General features: G+C 52.3%; 1 protein-coding gene across 1 annotated transcript; it reads right to left on the bottom strand.

Moving 5' to 3' along the window:
* Positions 1-3,178: 3,178 nt before the first annotated feature.
* Positions 3,179-23,882, bottom strand: BMF (Bcl2 modifying factor). The gene is given in 7 exon segments (XM_060618977.3): positions 3,179-7,202; positions 19,159-19,319; positions 20,777-21,073; positions 23,248-23,334; positions 23,337-23,375; positions 23,761-23,816; positions 23,818-23,882. Coding segments are annotated over 7 exon segments (807 nt in total). The 3' UTR covers positions 3,179-7,100.
* Between the last annotated feature and the right edge of the window lie 322 nt (positions 23,883-24,204).

Here is a 24,204-nt window from a genome sequence, read left to right as displayed (position 1 = left end):
TAGGAAGTAGGGAAATGAGGGCAGCGTGGCTGGGTTGAATGGTCCGACTGAGTCTCATTTTCCACAGGAACTGGTTCTAAAAGCAAAAAACACACAAAGTAGAAAATGCCCTTGGAAACCCATTCAGACACCCATGAAGGACAACAAGCAGACACATCATTTCTCGGGAAATTCCAGACAGCCCGCTTTTCCTTCAGGTCGGAAGCGAGTTCTGTTGCCTCAGTTTGAGCAATGGAGGAAACCGTTGACATTTAGGGCTATCCTGGACCAGAAAATTTTACCTTCGAGTATGATAAGATGCTGGTGTGATAGGAGGCCAGGAAAGGGCTGTCATGCACGTGCCCATGTCACACTCACTCCAGGCACATGTTCACTGAGTAGAGGGCAGGAGACCCATCTGGAGCCCTATATCACTACATCCATTTCTCTTGCTCTCCCCACCTCCACCAGGGCTTGTACAGTTGACTTCATGTAAATTAAGTGGTGCCCCAAAGGGGCACCTGGGTGGCTCAGTCGGTTAAGCGTCTGACTTCATCTCGGGTCACCATCTCATGGCTTGTGAGTTCGAGCCCCACGTCGGGCTCTGTGCTGACAGCACAGAGCCGGGAGCCTGCCTCAGATTCTGTGTCTCCCTCTCTCTGCCCTTCCCCTGTTCGCACTCTGTCTCTCTCTCTCTCTCAAAAAAAAAAAAAAAAAAAAAAAAAACATTAAAAAAAATTTAAATGGGTGCCACAGGATTCAGGAATCCCCACCTTAATAATAGCTTCTCAACACACTGCCACCCCACCTCAGGCTGCACTCCTGAATCCCTGACAGGAGGGAATAATTTCACAGAAACCGTGAAATTACAAATGCCTGTGGTGTTAACACTGGTAAATTTCAGGATAGTTGGTTGCGCTGAATACAAATACAGACTGCTATTACAAGGGAGTAGCTGGAGAGGCAGGCCAGGGAACGTGGACTTGATCCAGTAGGGCAAGTTTTCCAGTAGGGGGTAATGGAACTGGGTCTGTCTTTCAGAAAGGTCCCCTGGGCAAACCACAAGAGACTCTTTTTTTTTTTTTTAATTTTTTTTTTAACGTTTATTTATTTTTGAGACAGAGAGAGACAGAGAATGAACGGGGGAAGGCCAGAGAGAGGGAGACACAGAATCTGAAACAGGCTCCAGGCTCTGAGCTGTCAGCACAGAGCCTGATGAGGGGCTCAAACTCACAGACCGTGAGATCATGACTTGACTTAACCGACTGAGCCACCCAGGGCCCCCTCCCCCCACACAAGAGACTCTTAAAGACAGAACAAACTAACAGTTGATGGAGGGTGGGGGTGGGGGAAGGGCTGAATGGGTGAAGGGTATTAAGGAGGGTACTTGCTGTGATGAGCACTGGGTGTTGCATGTAAGTGATGAATCACTGAATTCTCCTGAAAACAATATTGCACTACATGTTAACTAACTTGAATTTAAAAGGAAGGAAGGAAGGAAGGAAGGAAGGAAGGGAGGGAGGGAGATCCCTTAGCAGCACGGAAGGATGGAGGGATGCAACCAGAAAAGAGACCAGTTAGGGAACTCTGCAGTTGTCTAGACAGACATATATTAAGACGATGTGGCAGAGATAGTAAGAAAATTGGTGCCAGAGGCTGAGCAAGAATGCTCAGAGCTTATTGATCAGCTGCCTACAGATAATAATAAAAGGAATAATATTATCAATAATATTAACAGCTAACATTTATAGAAAACTTAGTATGTACCAAGCACTTTCGTAAGCCTCTTATATGTATTCCCATGTTTAATGCTCACAACAACCTTATGTGGTACTATTCTCATTTTACAGATGAGGAAACTGAGGCACAGAAAGACTCTATGACCTGCCCAATGCCACTTAGCTGGTACGCAGCAGGGCCTGAGTTCAAACTTGGGCACCTGTGCCTTTAACATCTCCTGGGACTTCTTCTGGAGGGATCGGTGGGAGAAAGGGAGGGAGAGGCGGGGACAAGGGTGAGCTCTCAGGTTTCCGGCCTGGACAACTGAGGGCAGCCTTACCCAAAGTAGCAGCAGATGACTTGAAAGACATTACCATCACCAATCACCTACTAATTCCCTGTGTTCCCCATAGGAGCTGCTTAACAGGCTCGACTATAACCCAGCACGTGAAATGTACAATAACATCCGGATGTGGCACCAGGCCCGCTTCTACCACACTCCAGCAAAAATAAACCTCTCCATCCAAATATAGAGCGGTCAGAAGTGCCATGTTTTACAGGATAAGAGGCAGTTATTTGGCATTAAAAATAGACAAGGTTTAGCTTCCCTGCAAATCTGGGCAAGGGCACTGCAATTTCCAAATGGAAACCTAGATGGATAGGGGAGGCCCCCCTCCAACTGACTCAGCTACTTAAAAAGCCCACAATGAAACTTACATCCCCTTTCTGGGCCTCAGTTTATTCATCCATAAAATGAAGAGGTAAAGCAAAACAACTGATGGGACTTCTAGCTCCCATGCTCTATGAGAGTACTAACTGGAGTCCAAAGCTGGCCCTCAGAGAGCTGAAGGTCTCCTAAATCATGGGGACCCTGTGTGCAGATAAGGCGTGACCTTGGCTGTGACCTTGGGCTCACAGCTTTCTGCAGATAGGACCAAAAGTAGTTCTCCCCCCCGGGGATTTTCAGAATTCTGTCAAGGGCCTTAAATTACCCTTTGGAGTCAGACACATTGTTAAGCCCCAAAGAAAGGCAAGCCAAAAGTCCCCCCTACAACTAGCATAACTGCTGAGATGCTACCTTGATAAAAGGAAACCAAAGCCCAGCTTGACACCAGAGGGGAGAGCTGAGAAGAGGGTCTGCCAGGGCATCATCTGTCACCAAGGCTGCCTGCCACCTCGGAGTGCCTTCGCACTTACCCCCTCCCTCATCCTGCAGAAGGCTGGACCCAGATCCAAAGCCAGGTCTGGATCCAAAGCTTCCTCACTCCGCCCCTCCCCCCCACCCCTCCCTCGTTTTTCCACCTCATGAGGCCTTCCCTGTGCTGCTTATGGTGAGGTCAGCATGGCTCTTGTCCACTCGCAGAGTCGAAAGGAAGTCCTGACAAAAGCAGGGAGACTGGGGGTAACTCAGGACAAGAGTCTAATTCCCTGACAGATTCCCTTGCATTTTTACCACACCATGAAAAAGAAAGACCAGCTCTGCTTTAAATGGTTTTATTAAAAATTGTACCAATTGATGGGGGAAAATATACACACACACACACACACACATATACGCATGTGAAGAACGTAAAGCCGAATACTCTGTACAGGTTAAAAAACAACAGATCCCCATTCCCCTCCCTCTCTTTCCCTGTCTCTCTCTCAGAGGCAGAGTGCCTAGAGCCCAGGACAACTAACCTGGGCTGGGCAAAATGCTACATTCTCACTGGGTCTCCCCCTGCAGCCCCTGTGGACCAAGGGATGGGGCAGCCCACTGGGCAATGCTCACAGAGGAGGGAGAGGCGCTGGCCACTTGTGCAGGCAGCGGGGGTGTGGGGAGGTGGGGGGGCGGGGAGACCCGGAGCCTGTTCTCAGCACCTGTGCCTGCAAGGCTGGTGCATCTATGGAAGAGCTCGGCTTTCTGTGTTACTCCCTCAAAGCTCAAAGTCCCCACCAGCCGATGTGCCCCCTGCCCACAGTGTGCCCACAAGCCTCGAAGGCTGATAAGTTAACCCCTTCCTGGACCGAGTCCAGCCAGGGTTCAGCACCCAGAGAGCCCTGTAGCTTTTTGCAGCCCAGGCTGAACACTGATTCCCAGAAGCCCCGCTGAACCGTGAAGGCAGAAGTCTTTCTGTTTTTGCTGCTCTCCATTCTCCTTACCCCCTCTTCATCAAGTCTACCAGACGACACAAGCTTGCCAGCTCTCAGTGTGCTCCTTGCTGACCAGGACAGGCACAGTGGCTCTCCAGCTTCCGGTGGAGGCCCTGGCTGACCATCCCAAACAAGCCCCTCCCTGCCAAGCCCCGGCTGGAGCCATCCTTGTATGAGGCTGGGCCACTGGGGGCAGTGAGACAAGTCAGCTGGGTCCCTCTGAGCACGCCTGACACGTAAGTTCTGGACACAGACCTACACCCCTCAGGGCTTGGAGAGGTCACTGGGAGGTGATCTTTCGCTCCCTTGGACTAAGTAAGAAAAGGCAACGGGGACAGCTCTCCAGCAGCCCAAACTTTGAAGCAGGCAAAGGCAGAGAGGCCAGTTCAGGTCCTCCAACCCACTGAAGGGGTCAGATGTCTGGCCTGGGTGGGGTTTTCTCCCAGTTCTGTCTACCAGCTTCCAGAAACCCCTACTCTAGGGTTCTGAATTAGAAGGGCTATTTTGACCCCGAATATCAGGCTTCCTCCCTCCAGGGCTTTTCTATAATGAAAGGAACATCTCCAGCCCCTCTCCCACCCCTCACCCTCGGCAAACCACAACAACTCCATAAGTCTTCAGCTGGTTACAGGTCAGGAGGCAGGTCAGAGTCTCCCTCCCTCCAAATCTGATTCTCCACCCCCTAACTACACACAGCCATGCTCCTCGGGGTGGGGGGATGGGGAAAGGGGGCCCAGAGGGAGGGATGTGTCTCCTGAGGCTGGTCTTGAGGAATGTTCAGACCAACTCAGCAGGCCGAGGGGGAAGGGGCCAGTCTAGATCACTAGGCCAATTAAAAACAGCCAGTCAGGAGGAACCTCTCTCCTTCCTGGGGCTATTTACCTCCTGGGTGTTTTTTGGGGAAGAGGAAGGAGGGGTTTAAAATTTTGCCCCAGCTTGCTTAGGAAAGTGAGCTAGTTCCTGGCGTCACCTAAAATGGAGACAGCTAGTCAGACCACCCTCCACCTGGCCCCAGGCTCAATGTTCAGGTGGGCTTGTCAAACTCTGGGCTCAGTTCTCAGGGCAGGCCACAGGACATCCTGCCTGGGCCAGCAAGATCTCTGAAGCTGATGGCTTTGCCTCTCGGCACCTAGACTATTTCTTTGCTCTCTCATTCAGCTTAGGTGGGAAGTCTACTAGGAGGGGTTCAAAGCGGCTGGCAGAAATAATCGTGGTTTTCTTATGTGTGCCACTGGAGCACACATCAGCACCCTGCCCGTCATAGTCTCGGTCCAGGAGAGGGGGGGAAACGACACATGTCCGATGCACATCATAAAATGGCGTGGAGACACACAAGAAAGGCTGCATTTCACAATAGTCAGCGTGTCCCAGAGCCGGTCTTCACCTGTTCCCTGGGCTCCTTCTTGTAAGCAAGAACCCATCTTCTTAGCAGACAAACCATGGTACACACCCTGAGAATGGAATTCTAGCCAAGAAGAGGTAATACCTCAGAACATCCAAGCAGAACAAAACAAAGGCTAATGCACAGTTTGAGGTCCTTCACCTCAGGGCCACTGTGAGCCCATATGGCACCTTCGTGCAAATTAGGAAAGGCACCCCTTCCTCTGAGCAGACATAGCCTGACACCAGGGCATGTAGCCTGGCGGGCAGAGCATGAGCTGGACTTTAGCATCTATTCTCTTCTTCTGCAGGTGCCCTTGTGCAGTGAACAACCTGCCCAACTGTACATCCAGTAGATTAATGCTTCCTTCAACAGTACTGAAGACCTCCTCTCTGTAGAACTGGAGGAGCTTGGACTTGTTTAGAGTTAAGAGTCTACTTGGGCTCTTCCAATTTCCCTGGGGAGCCCTGAGGTCTTCTCTGCCTTTTCTTTGGGCCTTGCTTCACATTAGCACCAATGTTATCTTGTCGTACATATGCAAAAATTATAATTTAATTTCTGCGGTGTCTGGTTAACAGATTCCCCGTGTCTTTCCAGATTCCCCGCATCTACTATCAGAGCTGCTAGACTGGCTGCTTTAAATTCTCTCCATTAGTGCCACAGCAGGGAGAGGAGGGAAGTTCAGAGGCAGCTGTGATCCCACGGAGCTCCAGAGCACGCCCTCCTGGCCTAGCTGGAAGCTGAAGGAAGACAGGAAACGTGTACCCAGCTCTGCCGTTTCCACACTCTAATCATTGTCGGTTACTCTAAAAGACACATTTCAGCTGACAAAGCCACTGTGCTGGCTTCTGCCTGTATCCCACTAGGTGTGAAAAAGGAATGGGGATAAGCGGGAGGAGGTATGTTGTTTCCAAGGAAACCAGGGGGTCTGGGTTCCTCGAGGGCTGACTCCTATTATAGACGGGATGGCCACCGCATTTCCCAGCCCCACCTAATCCTGCCCCTTCATGCTCTAGAGTGCTGATCCTGGGGGAGGAAAGCAGTGTGTTGGCTGGCTCTTTTGAAAGAAGAGCTGACGAAGGCACAAGCTGCTGTCTGTGGCATGTTCATTGGCTATGTGGCTCATCCGTGGTTGACACCCAGCCAGTCCCAGGCAGCTAGAGGTGGCAGAGGTTTGGCACCTCGGGACCAATCCTGGGGCCTCTGGGCGAGACCAAGTAAGACTTGAGGCCTACCCAGAAGTTTGGTTCATTTTGCGGCATATGTGAGGGGGTCCTTGGAGAAACCCAACCCTCCCTGAGGTCTTGCTGGAGATGACAGGGGCTGGGCGAGAATCCCTGAGCCCTTGGGGCAGGCACTGGCTGGGCCAAAGGAGAACCCAGATACGGGGCTGGCGGACTGGCCTAGTGAAGTTGCTCAGCTGGAAAGCCCCTGGCTGAGGCCCTGGGGGATTGAAGGCAGTGTGACTCTCAGGTCTTGGCCCCGTCCATGTCCACAGTAGAAGGCTGATAGTTTTGGTGCAACCAGGAGTCTAATCCAGTCTCCTAATTTCTTAACCAAGCTCCTATGGGAAAACTACAGTCCACTCGCTGGAGAACATCACTACCTGGTCATCTTCAATGGCTCACTGAAGACTTGACTTGTCAGAGCCCTTGGGAGGTCCCACATCACAGACACATCAGCCTCTACTTCAACAGTGTTTGACAAAGGCCCTCATTCCTGGTGAGGTCCTGAACAGGGAAAGAGGTCTCACTTGGGTACGTCTTATGTACACAGAAACTTTTAAAATGCAAACACAAAACAGCAATGAATAAACTTCACAAGACGCGGGCTCAGTCCTCGCTGATGTCCTTCCTGTGGTGCCCCATGCGAGGAGGGCAGCCCAGCCTCACCTGGGACCTGCCCCATTCCTGTTCTCTTCTGCATTCAAAGCCAGGTTGTGTAGGAAGAGGAGAATCTGCCACCACACTCGACGGCGGTTTTGCTGGTGCTGGAAGGCAGTGGGGGGAAAAAAAAATCAACATAATTCCTAAATGTAGCCTGTAGCCTTGATGACTCCTTATCATTCCTGATAAAAGTGCAGATCGACAAGTCTGAGGGCAGCACTTTAATCCTATCAGTACAGCAAACCCTGGGGGAGGGGGGAGGGAATGGGAGGAGTGGCTGATGAGGAGGGGGAGATAGTTGAGTGCTCCAAAAACAATTGCAGTTTTAACATTAAAAAGAAAAGACCAGGCTCTTTATGCACTGTGCACAAGAGGATTAAACTTTTTCCCCTGCTTGCAGGATTTTCCAGAGTTTAGCCAAGTGCTGCTTTTAATCAGATTGGCTCCTGAGCCCCTCAAACCTCAGCTGCACGAACAACAAACTTTCTTCAGAAAGAAAGAGAAGTGCCCCTTCCCTCCCCCAACTCCAAAGTAACACAGAGAACAAGGGGGAAAAGGGGGGGAGTCTCCATCTGCAAGTGATTTGACACTGTGAAGGTCAAAGGGTTAATCTTCAATTTAAACCACACTGCTGAGGCAGCAAAAATCTGATTTCATCCAGTGCAAACACGCACACACATGGACACATACACACACACACACACACACACACACACACACACACTTGTGTGCCTGCCCTCTCTCCCTTCCCAGCATCTCCAGCTCAGTGCTGCCCTTTTTATAGCTGCTCTTGACAGTAAGCCATAAATAATCCCTCTTGGAGCGCTTTCCTACTGACTGGAGCCAATTAAACGTTAAGCAAGAACATACTTGAAAACAAAACAAAAACAAAGAATGCACACTACTCTCTGGGGGTTATCCCAGGTCCTACTGTCAGGCAGGGAAGCTGGGGGCAAAGGGCAGGGGTCAGTGGCTCTCAGTGGCTCTCAGGATTGCGGCTGGTGCCCCACCCACACAGGTACCATGTGCCCCGGGGCCAGGGGAGGCCCCAAAGGGACTGGGGTGCTGGAAGAGGCTGTCTTTGTCTGCCAGGCAGGAGGACTGGATGGGGGCCCTCTCCACAGGGTCCTCAGTGGATAAGGGAATAAAAAGCTAGTGTGCAGGAGGAAGCCAGCACGGGCTGGACCTGGATTACTTCAGTGGCCGTGGCAGTGAGCATGTTCGTGTGAAGCGTCAGCAGAGCCGGGGCGCTTCTTAGGCTGTCTTTAATCACTGCCCCGGCCCCTACCAGGCAACTCCTCTCAGATGAAGAGCATAGGGTAAGTCAGTGGCAGAATGGAAAGTGAGCCCAGGTCTCCTGCCCCCACAGAGCTTCATGGGCACGGCCGGCCCTGGCCTCCGGGACTTTCCCCCGGGGACCCATGTGGGTTCCAAACAGCACGGGTTCCGTTCACCCTACCTTAGGCCACAAAGGGAAGGGAGGTGAGATGTCAACTGAGGCCGACCTCAGGGCCCTGCTAAGGTAGGTGAAGAGGACGCCCCCACTGTCTGGGGCAACAGCATGCCCCTTTCCCCCAAGGAAGGAAGCCTGGAAAACAACCCAGAAAGTTGGAGTCGCAGTTACTGCCAGGAGGGGAAATTGGGGTGTGCCACAGAGGAGTCCTGGCAGACTGTGCAGGAGAATGATGGCTTCCTTGTGTTTTGTAAACAAAGATGAGTAAAAAGAGGAAACACACCCGGCTTAACAAAATCTGGTTAGAGTAAAGTAGCGTGAAAACGAACTCAGCTGCAAAACCTGAAGACTCTGGCCTGCCTGCAGCAGCTGGGCAGAGCACCCCTCCTCCTGTTTCCCGCCCCCAGCTGCTGCCCAGGACAGGTGCAAAGGTCATTTGGCGGAACAGGAGGAAAATCCAGGAAAACACCGGTCCCCAGAGAGGCCAGTCTGCTGGAATTCCAAGTCTCTTCAGGTGCCTGTTTGAAAAGGCCAAGTAACAATAACAACCACGATCATGACAAGAATAGTAACACTGAATGTACCAGGCTGTGTTCTGAGTGTTTTACGTCCTTGCTTCTCAAAGTGTGGTCCATGGACCAGCAGCCTCAGCATCATCTGGGAGCTTACTAGAAATGCAGACCTACTGAATCAGAACGTGCATTTTTGACAAGATCCCCGGGGGACTTGGAGACACATTAAACTCCTTTGGCCTTCTCAACAACCTTATGAGGTTGCTATATACTCTCATCCCCATTTTACAGATGAGAACATTGAAAGAGTTAGGTAACTTGGCCACGTGGCTAGTCGGTGGCAGGGACTGAACTAAATCCAGACTACCTGGCCCTAGAGCTATGTCCTTACCCATTATCATTAGGTTCTGAGTGCCAGCATATACCTTTCTTTATGCCAAAGCAGACTCTCTCTCCTCCCCTTCTCTAAATCATATCAAAAGAGCTCAATGGCCAAGGAAGGGAGATTACAATTCTATGATTTGGGGCCTAGGTCAATCCCATTTATGTATGCCTCAGTTTTCCCCCAAATTCCCCTAATGGAGGCCACCTGCTGCCTGGGTAACTTCCTGGGGCCTGAGGCGTCTGGGGATGAGGCAATGCAGCATTCTCACTCCCATCATTTGGGGGTGTTGGGAGACCCAGAAACAGCTGTGGGCCAGAGAGCCCTGTCAGAATAGAAGGCTGAGGTCTTGCTGGGTGACACAGGCAGGCCTAGATACAGGAGGCAGGGCACATAGGCCCACCTTCGGGAAGACCCAGGTCCCGTGCTTCTGCCTGTGACAGGCCTCAGGGTACATGAATCAGCAAGGAAGGCACTGGGTGGTGGATGGTCCCTGGGCCAGGAATCAGAGGACCTGGCTGTAGGCTGGGATTTCCCACCAGCCTGTCTGTGAGTCCTCACTTCCCTAATAAGTGAAATGCAGGCACGGTTATTAGACCAGTGGTTCCCAAACCTGACTGTCACAGAATCCACTGAGGAGCTATTATACATACAGAGTCCCAGGGTTTCACCCAGACCAGCTAGTCAGAATCTCTATGGAAGGGGTCCAGGAATTTGTACTTTGAACAAATTCCCTGGGTTGACATTTTTAAAATCAGAAGTAACATTTACTGTATATTTCAGTCATAAAAGTAATACATGTTAACTGTAGAAAAACTGGAACATACAAGACATGAGAGAGGAGAAAATAAAATCACTCGTGATCCTATGGACTAGAAGAAAACACTTCATGACTTAGTATTTTTTTTCGGTCTCCTTCAATCTCTCCCCATCAGAATAATGACTTGGCCAAGCCAGAGGTAAATCCTTCCCAGGTGGTTCTGAGGCAGCCAGGCCACAGACAGGCATTTGGAAACCACTGAGGTGCTTTCCGACCCTAAGGTCTGTGACGGGAAGTTTGTCATCCACGATTACCTTCAGCTGAGTCAAGCCTGCCTGTTGGAGGGTCTGGGTGGGCTTGGAGACCAGCAAGAGCAGGGTCTAGTAACCAGTGCACAGCCTCAGAAGTCCCTTCTCTGGGCACTAGCAGATGCCACATAAATTCCGCTTGGTCTTCTCTTGTCACAGGGCAGCCCCCAAAAGGCCCTTTTCTGAAATGAAGCAAGCTGCTTCATACCAAGACTATCAGAGAATCCCCTGGTTATGAGGAACAACAATAAATACAATATTTAAAAAAATTAAACAAAAGGAGAAAAAAAGGCACGAAGGGAGGCCAGGGAGAGAAATAGTAAGGAGGGAGGAAATCGACATTCACTGAACAGGATGAGGAATACAAAGACACCAAGACACCAGAGAACACGGATCCTTCCAGGAGAAGGTGTGAAGGAGAAGGGCAAAAGGAAGGGGGAAGCAAGAAGGAGTATGCTTGGCCTCTGACTCTCAGGCACTTGGCATAGCACAGAGCATAGAATCTGAGATCAATGAATGCAACGCCCCATCCCCACCCCAGAGCAAGGCCCAACTCTCCCAAACTCAGCTTGCGCACCCCTCTAAGTCAGGGAACCTGCAAAAAAGCGGGGGTTCTAAGGATGCATAGTCAGGGTACCCTCAGGGATAGGGGCTGAGGTACAGGGGATGGGATACTGCTGGGAATTTAAGCTTACACCAGAAGCCCTCGAATTCAGAGTTCAGAGGGTAAGACCAAGGCATGGAGGGAAAAAATGGAGGTGAATGGTCCAAGGGAAAGGGTCTCAATATAGTGGATAAAAATATCTTCTCTAGTTAAGACAGCACAGCCAGGCAGTGGAGACCTAGGGTTCTTCTTTGACCCCGGCCCGCTTTCTGGCTGTGGCCGGCAGAGGAAGGCAATCAGCTGACAAGTGTTCAAGTTACCCCCACTGTGCACAAGGTACGGCAAGTGACTGCACAGCCATGCATCCCATGTACCAGGGAACTCGCAGGGACACACAGTAGGTACTCAACAAGTGCACGCTGGACCAACTACAGAAGAGTCAGCCTCGCAAGATAACCCACTTGTCTGAGGCCAGGAACAACTGATGTCTGGCCAGGTCTAAAGATGTACTTGATGTGATAGTATCAGCCTCTTGCCTGGGGAGAGGCCCAACTAGTAAAAGGCTTTTTTTCTTCTTCTTCTTTTTTTTTTTTTTTAAAAGAGCTGGCTGTGGTGTCTGACAAGGTTGGATTACACAAATCAAACTCTGTTTCATCCCACGTGGCCTCTGCCCTAAGCACAAAGAGCGGTCCCTCCCCTCCCCGGATAACAATCTCCCTCTGCCTCTCTCCCTCTGGATCCAATTCACACCCTCTGGGGGCTTTGTGTGTCACCGGTGTTCCAGATGCTCTAGCAAAAAGCTAATTCCACCCCAAAGAACAGAGGAAAGAGCAAATCTATGCTGTGGCCCCGCTTGAAAGAAACAGTGGCAATTTACTGAGCTGACAGCAGTTTATAATATCTCATACTTAGAGTACTTTCCTATCTTTCCATTTGCTCTTCACAAAGATCTGGGGACACAGGAAGGACAGGCGTGATCAATCCCACTTTACAGATGGGGAAACAAAGGCTCGGAAACATTACCCTAAGCATAGTCCGTTGGGAGGGGAGGTTATTTGGACCCCTGGCCTCTGACTCCAGAGCTACATTTTTCCACTAAAAGATTACAGTATGTTTAGTCCCATCATGAAAACAGTACTAACTTTTCAAAGAGAATCGCCACTGAACTGCTCCCCTAGTATGCTTAAAGACATTGTTTCCAGATCATTAACTATTTAGTAAGGATGCTGTGGACCAGAAAAAATAGACCTTTCAGAGGCAGAGCTAACTGAAGATCAAACAGAAATAAAGCCAAAACTGCTCCGAAATGATAACTTCAGATCATGTTCAGAAACCACGCTCAGTTTCTTTAAAATGCAGAGTTTCATATACGCTGTTTTAAGGGAGACACGCACTCCCCAAAGTGACGCTTTCCTACCTCTTCCCTTTACCGTCACACTCTAAACTCACCCTGGCAGGAGCTGAGGGAAAGAACCTTGCCACTGAGAACAGGAACACAGAGATAAGAGACACTTCAGGAAAATTCCACTTGAGAGAAGTCGAGAAGATATTTTTGTTCAATTCAGCAAGCTCCTATCGAGCACCCAACCGAGCTAAGACTTTCGAAGGACGTAAAGATGAGCAAGATGTAAACTGTCCTCAATTATTTTCCAATCTGAGGGAAGAAAACAAGAGCAGAGAACCAAGTTTTACAGGAGGCAGAGCCGGGTCAGGGCAGTAAGTGGGCGTCCCTCAGGCTCTTGTTTTCTAGGAGGTTCCCGCTGAGAGCAGAGGTAGGTAGCGGGAAGACCGTGGTTTTAGGATGAGTCAGAGCTGTATGGCTCCCAGTGCAGCCACTTACAGTGTGACTCAGGTACGCTGTCTCCCTTCTGGGAGCCTCAGTTTCCTATAAAATGGGGACAATGGGCTCTAGAAGTATGAGGTTGCTGTGGCGATCAAACGAGAAAAGTATATGTACGGCCTTGGCCTGGTGGCTGCACCGAGCAGCTCCCTCTCCACAGTGAGGACAGGGAAAACGCGGGCCCCACTTAACCTTGCCGAGCACTTCCCTCAACACCCTGTGCTCAGAGCGCCTGCCCCGGGAGCGCGCTATCTTCTCAACAGACTTAGGAAGTCCTGGGGAAATCCCTGACTTTTCACTCTGAGATGGGCCAAGGCAGCTAGAGGCAGCTGGGCCCAGAATTCCAGGCTGCCAAGCTGAGCAAAGGATTCTGAAACCCACAGGGCAGCCCCTTGGGTCCAGGGGCCCACTGCCCCGGAAAGCTTCTGACCCAGACGCGGGAGGAACGAGCAACGTGGCAAAACGGAAAAAGAAAAAAAATACCCCTCGCCAAGAGCTTCCTCAGCGCAGCCAGCAGTGCTATGGGGACGTTGAAGCCACCGACTGCCACCGTGGCAACACCAATCCCTTCTTCAAGGAAGAAACGGCAGCCTGGGGCCAGCCGGTTCTCAGTGGAAGACAGGAGGGCTTCCTCTAATGCAATTGAAGGCCACTGGCTTCAGCCACTGGGGAATGGTGGGAGAGGAGGGATGGGCTATGTGCCCCTCCACATCCCCAGAGCCTTGTGCTGCATCTCCACAGCCTCTGGGGGCGGGAACCATTGGGGCCCTCACCTGGCTTCCCGCAGCCTGAGAACTCCTCCATGGGAACTACTGAACAACTTCTAAAGAACTCACGAAGCAACTCTGGGGTGTGTGCTCTGGCCGAGAGTGAGGGAGAGAGGGGACTGAGGAGTGGCAGATCCGTTGTACATCTACAAGGCTGTGGAGGAGGAACCCCAAGGCTCTGACTCCCAAATTGGGGCCTTGGCAGCCGGCTGTTCTTGTCCTGCCTGCGGCCGGTTCCCTGGCCAGGACAAGGCAGGCTAAGCATGGAAGAAAGCTGGACCCTCCTCCTCACCACATACACTGACTGTTCTCGTTCTGGTCAGGGAGCATGCCCTCTTGGTTGCCAGACATGATCCAAAGGCAAACCAAAGATTTTTCTTTATTCTCCTTTTCTAGTACCTCTCCCAACCCCTCCTCTCCCATCACCCCCCCTCACCCCTAAGGAAAAAAAAAAAAAAAACAACAAAAAAAAAAAAACAACTCCCATTCCCAAGGCCTGGCTTTGGTGGGGAGGGAGTGAACTATCCGGAACTACAAGGCCCTTCTCCTGGAAGAGAGAGTAGTCAGGTGCAGAGTTGTGTGGGGAACTCGGCCTCTAGTCAGCCACGCTGATGACTCAGAAGCTAAATATAGTGAGCGATATAAACAGAGCCAGCCACAGAGCAAACACAGGGCCCCCAAGCCCCGGCCTGGCTCTCACGCACAGAGGCCCTCCACGGCCCCTCCCCCAGTCTCACTCTTCCCCAGGCGCCCTCCTAGGTAGACCTCCCACTGCTGGAACAGAGGCTGGCTCCAGAGAGACCTTCCCACTTTAAGGTCAAATCTCTGGGGCTCCTGCCTGGGCTGCCACATCTAGGGCCTGAACAACCTCATTAGCCACAGCCTGAGCCCCCAAAACCACTCAGCAACAAGGAGGGCATCCCAAAGGGTCAGGAAGCACTCAAGGGCACCCTGAACAAAGGATCCAGGCTGTTGGCAGATGTAAACACCACTCTGGGTACAACTTCCAAATGAGCTCCCTGAGAACTATAAAGACAGGTCCAAGCAAAATCCTAACATCATCTTTTGACACATTTCCCAAAGTGTTAAACTGCCCACACCTTAATAGTTATATGTATTATAATCTCCAATGGGCTTTCACATCTGCTCTGCTGGGTATCAGAAATGAAGGCTCAGAGAAGTTAAGTGATTTGCCCATGGACACAGAACTCATAAGTGACAGAGGTAGGATTTGAACTGAGGTCTGCCTCTAAGTCTAGGATCCTTTCTGTGATATTACAACTAAAGATAGTTTTTAGTGAGTGGCTGAAATTTTCCTCAGATGGCATTTTCCAGAAAGTCTAATTACTATTCAAAGACTTTCCAAATCTGACTATTCTCAATGAAACCACTCTTGGTCCAAGTGAAAAAGCCATTTCCGACTTAAAGAATTCCAATGCTCCTGTAGCTTTACTCACTCAATGGTTTACAGTAGCTACTTGTTTTGAGGATTCTTGGGTTCTTAACACTGCCCAGAAATACCCTCCATAAATTTCAAGATAGCGCTGCTGGGACAAGAGAGGACAGCAGCAGCTACTATCCATTCTTAGGCCCATGCTGGAGGAGACCATGGCAGGTGGAATGAAAAGAAACCAGAACCCACACCTTCTGGCCAGAGCAGCCCGTGAACACAGTAAGGGAGCAAACCTGTACCTCCTCTTTGCTGCTGAAGCTGGATAGACACAAAAACACCAGGGCACCTTCACAGAGCCTGAGTCAAGGCAGACCATGGTCAGCAGACCACAAGAAGTCACCTGCTACAGAGCAACAAAGAGAGGAAAGTTCTATTCCTGGCCCAGTCAAAGGAAGATGGGGCATGTGACCCGGTTTGGAAAGGCTTTTGCTTCCAATCACTTGGCCTCCACCTCTCTTGCTGCTTTGGAGACCCAAAGAGCTGACAGCAAGCACCTCACTGACACTGATCTTCTGCCTTCAAATCCTTGCCTTTCCATCTATTGGAGCCACCCAGAACTGATCAGTTGGGTAATGGGGCTAGAAGCCCATCCTGTATGCTCCCTAGGAAGCATGTTGGGAGGGCTTATGGCCAGCAAAAACTGACATCCAGTGGAATTTGCAACCGTTTGAATCTGAGGTCATGGCACTCAATTTGCCATAATGCCATCCTACAACGCACTACCTGGTCATCGTACCCCACCCCCACCCCCTCTGGTCCACATCTCCTAGGAAGAAGGCTTCCCCTGATACAGAAAAAGAATAACTGAGGTCCGTAACCAGGGACAAAAAGTGGGAGCTCACACTCCCTACAGGACTCAGGGACCAATGGCCACGGTCTGGTCTTTGGACACCATTCCAGATCTAAGGAGAAAGGAAATGGCCAAGCCCACTCAACGTCTTACTGCCTCTTGAGTTGTGTTTCTTGGCTTTCTAAACTCAGCCTATAATGATGAGGAATGACCATTCTTTGAGGAGAAACAAGTGAGGCTGAGTCCTACAACTGAACAGCATGGACACCAATTTCTCTGTGCAGGGCAGGTGGAGGGGAGCTCAGGGCAGGCAGCTAAGGGATCAGCCTGGTGGGAGCAGTGGGAAAAGCACTGTGAACTGACAAGAACAAATGTAAGAGATGATCAAGCTTATAGACAGACAAAAGGAAACTAGCATTAAAGAGTACCCACTGTGTCTCTGGAACTTTCATTGGTATTTTCTCACTTAATCCTCACAATAAAATTCTGTGGTATTAGCTCTAATTTACAGAAGAGGTGCTACACTTGGCAAGGTCAAGTGCCTTCCTGATGGCTAGCAGGTGGCAGGGCTGGTATTCAAATCCGGGCCTTCTGACTTTGGACTCAAAGCCTAGAGACTTAAATTTAAAAATCCTAGTAACTCAGTTTCCTTGCCTGCAAAGATTAGGGAAGGGAATAGAGAAAGAAAATAAAAGAATGTAAGAGTCACAACAGCACTTTCTAGATATGAAATAGTAGACTGGTTTATGTAATAATCAAGGTCAGAAAATGACTCACTTCTTAAAACTAGCTGCTAAGGGGAGCCTGCCTGGGTGGCTCAGCGGGTTAAGCGTCTGACTCTTGATTTCAGCTCAGGTCATGATCTTGAGCCCAGAGCCCTGAACCCCATGTTGGGCTCTGCACTGATAGTGCAGTACCTGCTTGGGATTCTCTCTCTCTGCCCCTCCCCCACTCTTGTGTACGCGCATTCGCGCGCCCCCCCCCCAAATAAATAATCTTAAAAAAAGAAAAAAACAAAACAAAACTAGCTACTAAAAGTTCCTCTGCGTGCCAGTGTTCCATCTGCCTGTGGCTAGCATCCTAGCCCTTTCTGCAGGATGAGCTCCTGGAGAAGGTCTGTGAGCAGGGTTAGTGGGGAGGACAGGGTTAAAAGCAAGAGGATTCCACAGACAAAAAGATTGGTTTTCTCTGTAATGGAAAATTTGGGAAAACCAGCTCTGGGCTGGAAAGGCTTAGCTGACCAGCCTCCTGCCACTGTGAGGTAGGAGTAGACAGCAGGCAGGAGGGGGAGGGGCACAGGGAACTCAGGAGCCAGTTTGGGGTGAGGTGCAGAGCAGGAGACACGGTTCTCCTTCAGCTCTGCTGCTCTGCCCCTCCCCCAGGCTGGGGTGGCTCTGGCTGATAGCTGAAAGCTGCCCTCCGAGAGGCAGCCCTGGACTGGGGGAAATGATGCCAAGCTGCAAAGAGCAGGGTCAGACCTTGGGATGAGGACCGTCTCCTCTCTTTCGGGACTGAGTTAGCAAGAAAGGGCCCTGGGCAATGTTCTAGTCCTATCCTCCCAGCCTGCCACCAAGCCTACAGGGACTCACCAATGGAGGGAGGAATATTCTGGGAAACAACTGTTGAGAGAGATGAGGTCCACTGGGAATGAAGAAAGCTACCTTCCAGACACTCCTGTAGATGAGTCCAGGAGACCCACAGCTCCCGTGTCCTCTAGCAGCTCCAGCACCGGGACTGGAAGCTGTGAGCTGGTCTCAGCCATCGGCCTGTACAACCAGGCTAGAGTGAATGGGCAGGAAGAAGGCCAAGAGCCGGAAATCCAGAATCAGAGTGAGTCCACACGTGGACTGAAGGGGAGACTCAAAGCCAAGTTTCCAGAAAACAATCAGCGGAGGGACTGGGGACTGGAGCGTGGGGCCAAAGGAGGAGGCTAAGCTGCCTTATTATCTAAACATAGGGCCACTCTCTCTTCCAGATCACTGAGGGACTGGGAGAGCTGACCAGGACCAGGTCTAGCCCTAGATTTCCCTCAGAACTCTTTGGCAGAAGGCACTAACCATATCTAACCCCCGGCGGTCTGTTCTCAGGAGACCAGGAGACCAAAAGACAACTTCTCTTTCTCCTGGTGCTGGCAGTGGTTTGGCCCGTAAGTCAAACCTACTCTGATCCCCTGAAGTTACCCATCTAACCTCAGGGTCTGCCCAAGAGTGATGAGATATTTATTCTCTTGATTTCCAGACACACACACACACACACACACACACTGCTGGGACAGTCCCAGAGGTGGGGAACATGTTCATTTCCAGGTGGTGTGCCTTTGCTTCAGTGGTGGTTGTACTAGCACAGATTCAGCTTGGGCTCCTCTCCCTGCCTTGGCAGCCATCCAGAAAGCCAGCCCAGAGAGGAAGGGTTAAGTGTCTGGGGGCCGGCCCAGACAGCGGCTGCAGAGCAGGGCAGCCTCCAGCCCGTGGCACGGAGGGCTCCTCCAGCACGAGCCTGCCAGCCGCCGCCTTTGTTGATGGACTCTGCCACATGCTCGACTGACACGCGATGCTCCGCCCTGGCGGGGCTGGTGCCAGGCTGCCGGCCAAGCACCCGGCCGCCAGTCTGGAGAGCCTCTCCGAGGTTCGCTCTCCAGAGTCCCAGGTCCCGGTTCCCAGACAGAGACAATGAGGAGCAGCCTCCCCAGCTGGAAAGTGTCAGGTTACAACCGGTTCCACCACTTTCCCCCACTCAGGCCCATCCCTCGGCCTTGGTTACCCAGTTCCCCGCTGCACCTCGGCCAGGCACCCCCAACCGTCCAGTTTCACTGCAGCACCCTGAAAATCTTCCCCTCGGGACTGTGAGGGACAATCTTCCAACCTGGCCTCAAGAAGACACAGTGTGTTGAGCAAGGCTGAGGAAAGCCACCCCAGGCCCTAGGAGAGATTGTAGTGTCTCTTGACAAACCGTGGGACAAATCGCTTTCATGAAGCCCGAGCTGACAGAGGGCAGGTAACCAAGGTGGAGCTCAGAGATGAGGGCAAGTGTGCTCGGCCAGTTGGGCCCATCCAATTCATGGGGATCATAATAGCTGAGGCTAAAACTCTGGGACCATATCCTCGAGGCCTGGCAGAGACAGAGTTGCTGAGGCAGGTCCTGGCCCCCCAGCCCCAGCAGACTCTCCCCCCGCCCCAAGCCCCCATGCCTACTTGCTGCATATGAAGCCGATGGAACTGGTCTGCAATGCACTGAAGCTTTCGGGCAATCTGTACCTCTGCTCGATGCTGCCAATGCCCTTCAGGGGGCTGCTCACCAAGGGGCAAGCCTGCAGGGAAACTGGCAGGGAGAGGGAGCCGGTAGCCAGCGTTGCCTGCAAAGACAGAGGGCCCACATCTCAGCATTCTCCACGACTGTACCACCTACCCCATGCCTAACACTCCTGGCTGAGACTTTATCGGGGTGCTCCACCCAGTTTGGGTAGCCTAACCTGCCTGTTACCCAAGCGTTGAAAAGCTGATACTCAGAGAACAGGAGAGAATGGTCCTAGCCTTCCCTGTAGTTCTCTAGTCACAGGCAGTGCCAGGGCAGAAGTAATATGCGTGGGTGAACTTGCCAGCCCTCTGTCCTTATTTACCAAGCTACGCTTGACCACAATTTATTTTTCATGCAGTAGCAGGTTGAAGCTCTACTCTGGAAAAGCACTGGAGGCAGTTCTCTAGAGTTCCTAGGTTGAGCAAAGCAAGGGAGAGAAAGAGAAAACCAAAATGTGCCTTCGCTTTTGCCTCTGGCTGGGCTCAGGTCCTGGAGCCCTGGGCAATGGAACTAAAACTAGGGAGAGAAAACTCCTCAAACCCATTGGATAGCCAAGTTCCTCTCTGGAGGAGCCCCAGGCCAGACCGCAAGACCTCGAGACCAGCGCTGCACCCTAACCAAATGCTGGCAATCGAGCTGCCGCTAGGGGTGCCCGCCTGCCTCCTCCCTCTGTTCCTTCTTCCCTGCTGGCCGGGCCGGCCTTATCCATCTTCCCAGACTCCCGAAAGAACTACGGGGTAGCTCCCTCCAGGAATAACTGTAGCGTCTCTTCAATATGCTCCATCAGACATAGCAAGATAGCTTCTGAACCCTTTTTCTCCCTCCATAAGCTTTGTGCTAAAAGAAGAAAGAAGACTGAGTGTCTAACACTGTGCCTTTGCCAGAGGAGGGACATGTTACTCATAAAACAAACCATTTAAGCCCACAAATGAAGGGGTCTTGTCTGATCGAGCCTTGGAAACAGCCCCTCTGCTGGCACTGAGCCCTGGCAGGCCCAACCTCTTTCTCCAGTTCCCCTTCCAAAGCCCAGAAAGTCCCAAGTGACACCTTGTGCCTTCAAAAACCTTCCCTCCCAGAAAGGGCTGGGTTTTTCCCTTCAGGGTCAACAGCGAGTCACAGATCCCGTAACCCTCTCCAGGGCAATGTTGGCCAATTGGCAGAAGGCATAGCACTACCAGGACACAAAAGGTTGGGCCATGCAACTGGCCACAAGATGTAAAAGCTGAGGCCCAGGTACCCCCTCTCCGACCCAAGAAGACACCATGGACCCAAGGATCCCTGCAGAAAGGGACAAAAAGGCAGAAATAATGGCACAGCAATTTGCCTTTGTTGGTGCCCATGGAGCACAGGTGAAGAGCATGAACAAGCAGAGAAGCACGGTGACAAGAGTCGAGGAATCAATAGCCCCTGCGGCTCAATTGGGGAAGGAAATAACAAAGCGCAGGTTTGGGGAGGGGAAGTCCCCTCTTTTCCCCCAGTCTCTATGGGAGGAGTCCTGAGGCTAAGAGCACTCACCATAAAAGAGTCGCTGGGGTTCTTCGGTCACCCCACAAGGCAGCATGACACCCTGACTCGGGGAGGCCGGACTGAGGGTCTGGGTGGCCTTGTCTTCCTGGCTGGTGGGTCGAAGCCCAGGACCACAGCAGTGGGTGAGAGGGAAGAGCTGCAGATGGCTGAGGGGGCAGTCCAGCTGGCTCTGGGCAAACAGGTTAGCAGACAGCAAGCTCCCAGGCTGGGTCCCCGGCTCCCCATCCTCTGGCTGGAACACATCATCCTCCAGCTCCTCCACACACTGAGGCGGCTCCATCTCCCCTGCTGGGGTGCAACGCAGGCATCTGGGGTGCTGTCCCCTGCCCCAAGGCCGAACCTGAAGGACTCCCCCTTTCCTTTCTCCTTTCCCTTCTACCTGGGGGAAGTGGGGCCCGATACTGATGACAAACGACCTGGTGATAAAGTACCACTGAGGATGACACCCTCCCCAAATGTGGCCTGCCTCACTGCTCAAGGAGGCTCCACACCTCCTCCCTGGGCCTTCCCAGAGCCACTCCCACCTTGGCCTTTTCTTCTGACCCGGGCTGGTTCTGGTCATGAAGTCTGACTGCAATTGACTCTGAGCAATAGCAGAGGCATGATCAACCACGGCAAGTACTCAGGACACCCGGGGAAATGTCAACAAGACTAGGCCCTGCGAGTGGCTGTGGGAGGGCAGAGGGTGCTGTGACTGGCTGTACACACAGTGGTCACTACACACACACACACACACACACACACACACTCACTCACTCACTGCCCTGAGAAGTAACCACCAAGCTCTCATCCCAGTCTGAGCTGAGCTCCAGGCTCAGCAGCAAAAACAAAAGCCAGCAATCCGAGGGCAGCCAGGTTCCCTCCAAACCTGCTAGGCCCCGCCCAGCTGCCCATCTCCTCTAGTCTCCACCCCCTGCTTGCTCAACACAACAAACAGGCTCCACGCTGTGGTAAGAGTGTGTCCTGGAAGAAAGGGCAGAAAGACCCAAGTTAGACACTGCCCTCACAGCAAAGGGGAGCTGTCTGCCCACCACAGCTTGGCCTAGATGGTAGGTCCAACATCCGGCAGGTGGCCAGCCTCCCCCACCCCAGCTCACTAGCCTCCATGACTACTCACGAGTCTCCATGACTTCAATCTTCTTTTCCCACAGCCTACCATTCCTGTCAGCGCTGAACGTGAGATTGGTATAACCTTCCTCACAGAAGGAAGTGAAATTCAGCCCTCTTTCTGTGACCTCACTCACCGCCTGTATACTACTCAGGTTGTTGGCATGAGTTTCTTGGTGATAAAGAAGTTCCTCTTGCTCCACCTGATGGCTCTTGGAAGTCTGAGTTTGGAGCCACCCAGCATCTTTAGCTCCCAACTCAGCCCCCTACACACACAGGAGGAACCTGTTAGGACCCCTGGGGCAGCCCGAAGCAGCAACTACCTGAATGGTTAAGGATACAGAGGGACACTGTTTGTCACTGCCAGACTCACTGAGCGATCCCCTGGGAATTTTGTCTCTCCATCTCTTGCCTTTGAAGAACAAGCCAAATGGTCTGTGGCTTGGTAAAGTACTTAAAGGAATCTCAGTTAAATTCAGAATCTTGGCTTTCCCAAATGCAAGCTCTCTCTGAGGTGCTTGCTTCAACTCCCTCCATCCCAACCAGTCCATGAGCAATGTGTGATCCTATCTTTGTCCTCTTCCCTGGTGAGGAGACGCCCACTCGGATGGCAAAACAGGCATGTGGTGTTCTTTGGGAAGTGTTTCCCAAAGAAGGGTAGGAGATCTTCAGCTTATCAGCACCAGGAAACAAAGTTTCCGGCTGAAAGGACCGAGCGCTATCTTGCCAGTCACCTGGCAGGGGCTCCCCTCTGGCCCTCAACCTTCTCTCTACAAGCTGGCAATCCCAGCCTAAGAAGAGGCCCTCCAAAGCTAATCACAAGCAGGAGTCATTGTCTTGGTTCTTCCTTTGAAGCCAGCCACCTCCCCCTCCCCCTCCTCCTCCCAGCAAAGCCCCAAAGTTCAAGCCTTGCCTGGACTGGACTGTGGGGGAAATGCAGCCATAGGGTGTGTCTTTGCAAGCCCTGAGGACCCTACCCATTCTCCACAGGAACTGCAGGTGGCTCTTCTGTAAGTGGGAGCCTCCAGAGGGGAGCTGGGCAAGGTCAAGTGTAAACTGGGATAGGTAAAGAGACCCTCTTCTCCCCTTGCTGAGGAGGTGATGTCCAAACTGGTAGGAGGAGCACACTTCCTGAGAGGACTGCCTGGGAAGGCTTTATTCCTAGCAAGGGGAACCAAAGCGCTCTGGAGCCATCCCAGCCCCTAAGGGCTCTAACAGGGATGCTGAATTTAAGACTCCTCCTCCCAGGAGAAGGCAGTAGCCACGCACTATGAACTTCAACAAGAGCTAAAATTTGGGAACGCACACATACAAGCATACACACTCACGCACCCACACAACACACAGCAGACCTGGGTGACTCCAGGAGAGAGTCTCAGCCTCCGAGTCGTGATGCCAGGGCTCCGCGCCAGGGTCCAGCGTGACGAGCACTCGGGGGCTTGGCGCCCAGACTCAATTGGGAAGGAGGGAAAGAGCCCAGCTGTTAAGGAGAGGGGCCTTCAGACTCCGCAGGGAGGCAGGACGCCCCACAACTCCCTGTCCTACCCCAAAGTCAGATCCAGAGGCAGGGCCGTTCGCGGGAGCCCAGGTCTGCTCAGCAGTGAGCCGCAGGTTCCCCTACCCACCTGGACCCAACTGCTTGCGGTCTTAAATGCTACTACCCTCAAGTTCCCTCGTGGAGCAGAGCACTAGATGAGGGTTCTGTACCCCGTTCCCGTACCCCAGCGCTCCAGTCCTTCATGGTCACCCCACACGCCCGCAGCCCAACCCTTCCCGGGCCCCTAAGCGCAGCACGACTCCACTCCCCACTTCCCCGAGGAGGTGCGATCCAACTCCGCCCGGTCCCCGGCCGCTGGCGCGCTCACCGGGCCGCGGCGGGTGGCGGGAGGCGCTGGCAGGGGCGGCAGCGGCAGCTGGCGGGCTGGCGCGGGAGGAGGCCACTGTGCACCGCGCGGTATTGTTTCCAAAATACGCCCGCTCGGGGCATCCCGCAAACAGCTGATGAGGCCCCGCCTCCAGCGCGTCATGCCTACGGCTGGCCAATGGCGAGTGGAGCCCCAAGTCCCGGGCTGGGCGGCTGCCAGGGACGGTCACGAATGTACGAACCTTCCCTTGGAAACATTGCAAGGGGCCGAGCGAAATTCCGGCTCCAATCAGAAACGCAATTGCAGCGCCATAGTCCTAGCAGATTCCGTTCCTAACGCAAGCTGGGGAAGGGCTGGAGAGTCCCTGAGTCCGCTCTATTAGAAGGGAGAGAGGGGGCGCCAAAGTGACTTTTATCTTCTTTTTCTCGGGAATGGCCGGAATAA

The sequence above is a fragment of the Panthera onca genome, chromosome B3 (assembly GCF_046562875.1).
Source record: "Panthera onca isolate mPanOnc1 chromosome B3, mPanOnc1 haplotype 2, whole genome shotgun sequence".
In the NCBI taxonomy this organism is placed as follows: Eukaryota; Metazoa; Chordata; class Mammalia; order Carnivora; family Felidae; genus Panthera; species Panthera onca.
This window is presented reverse-complemented; position numbering and strand designations above follow the sequence as displayed.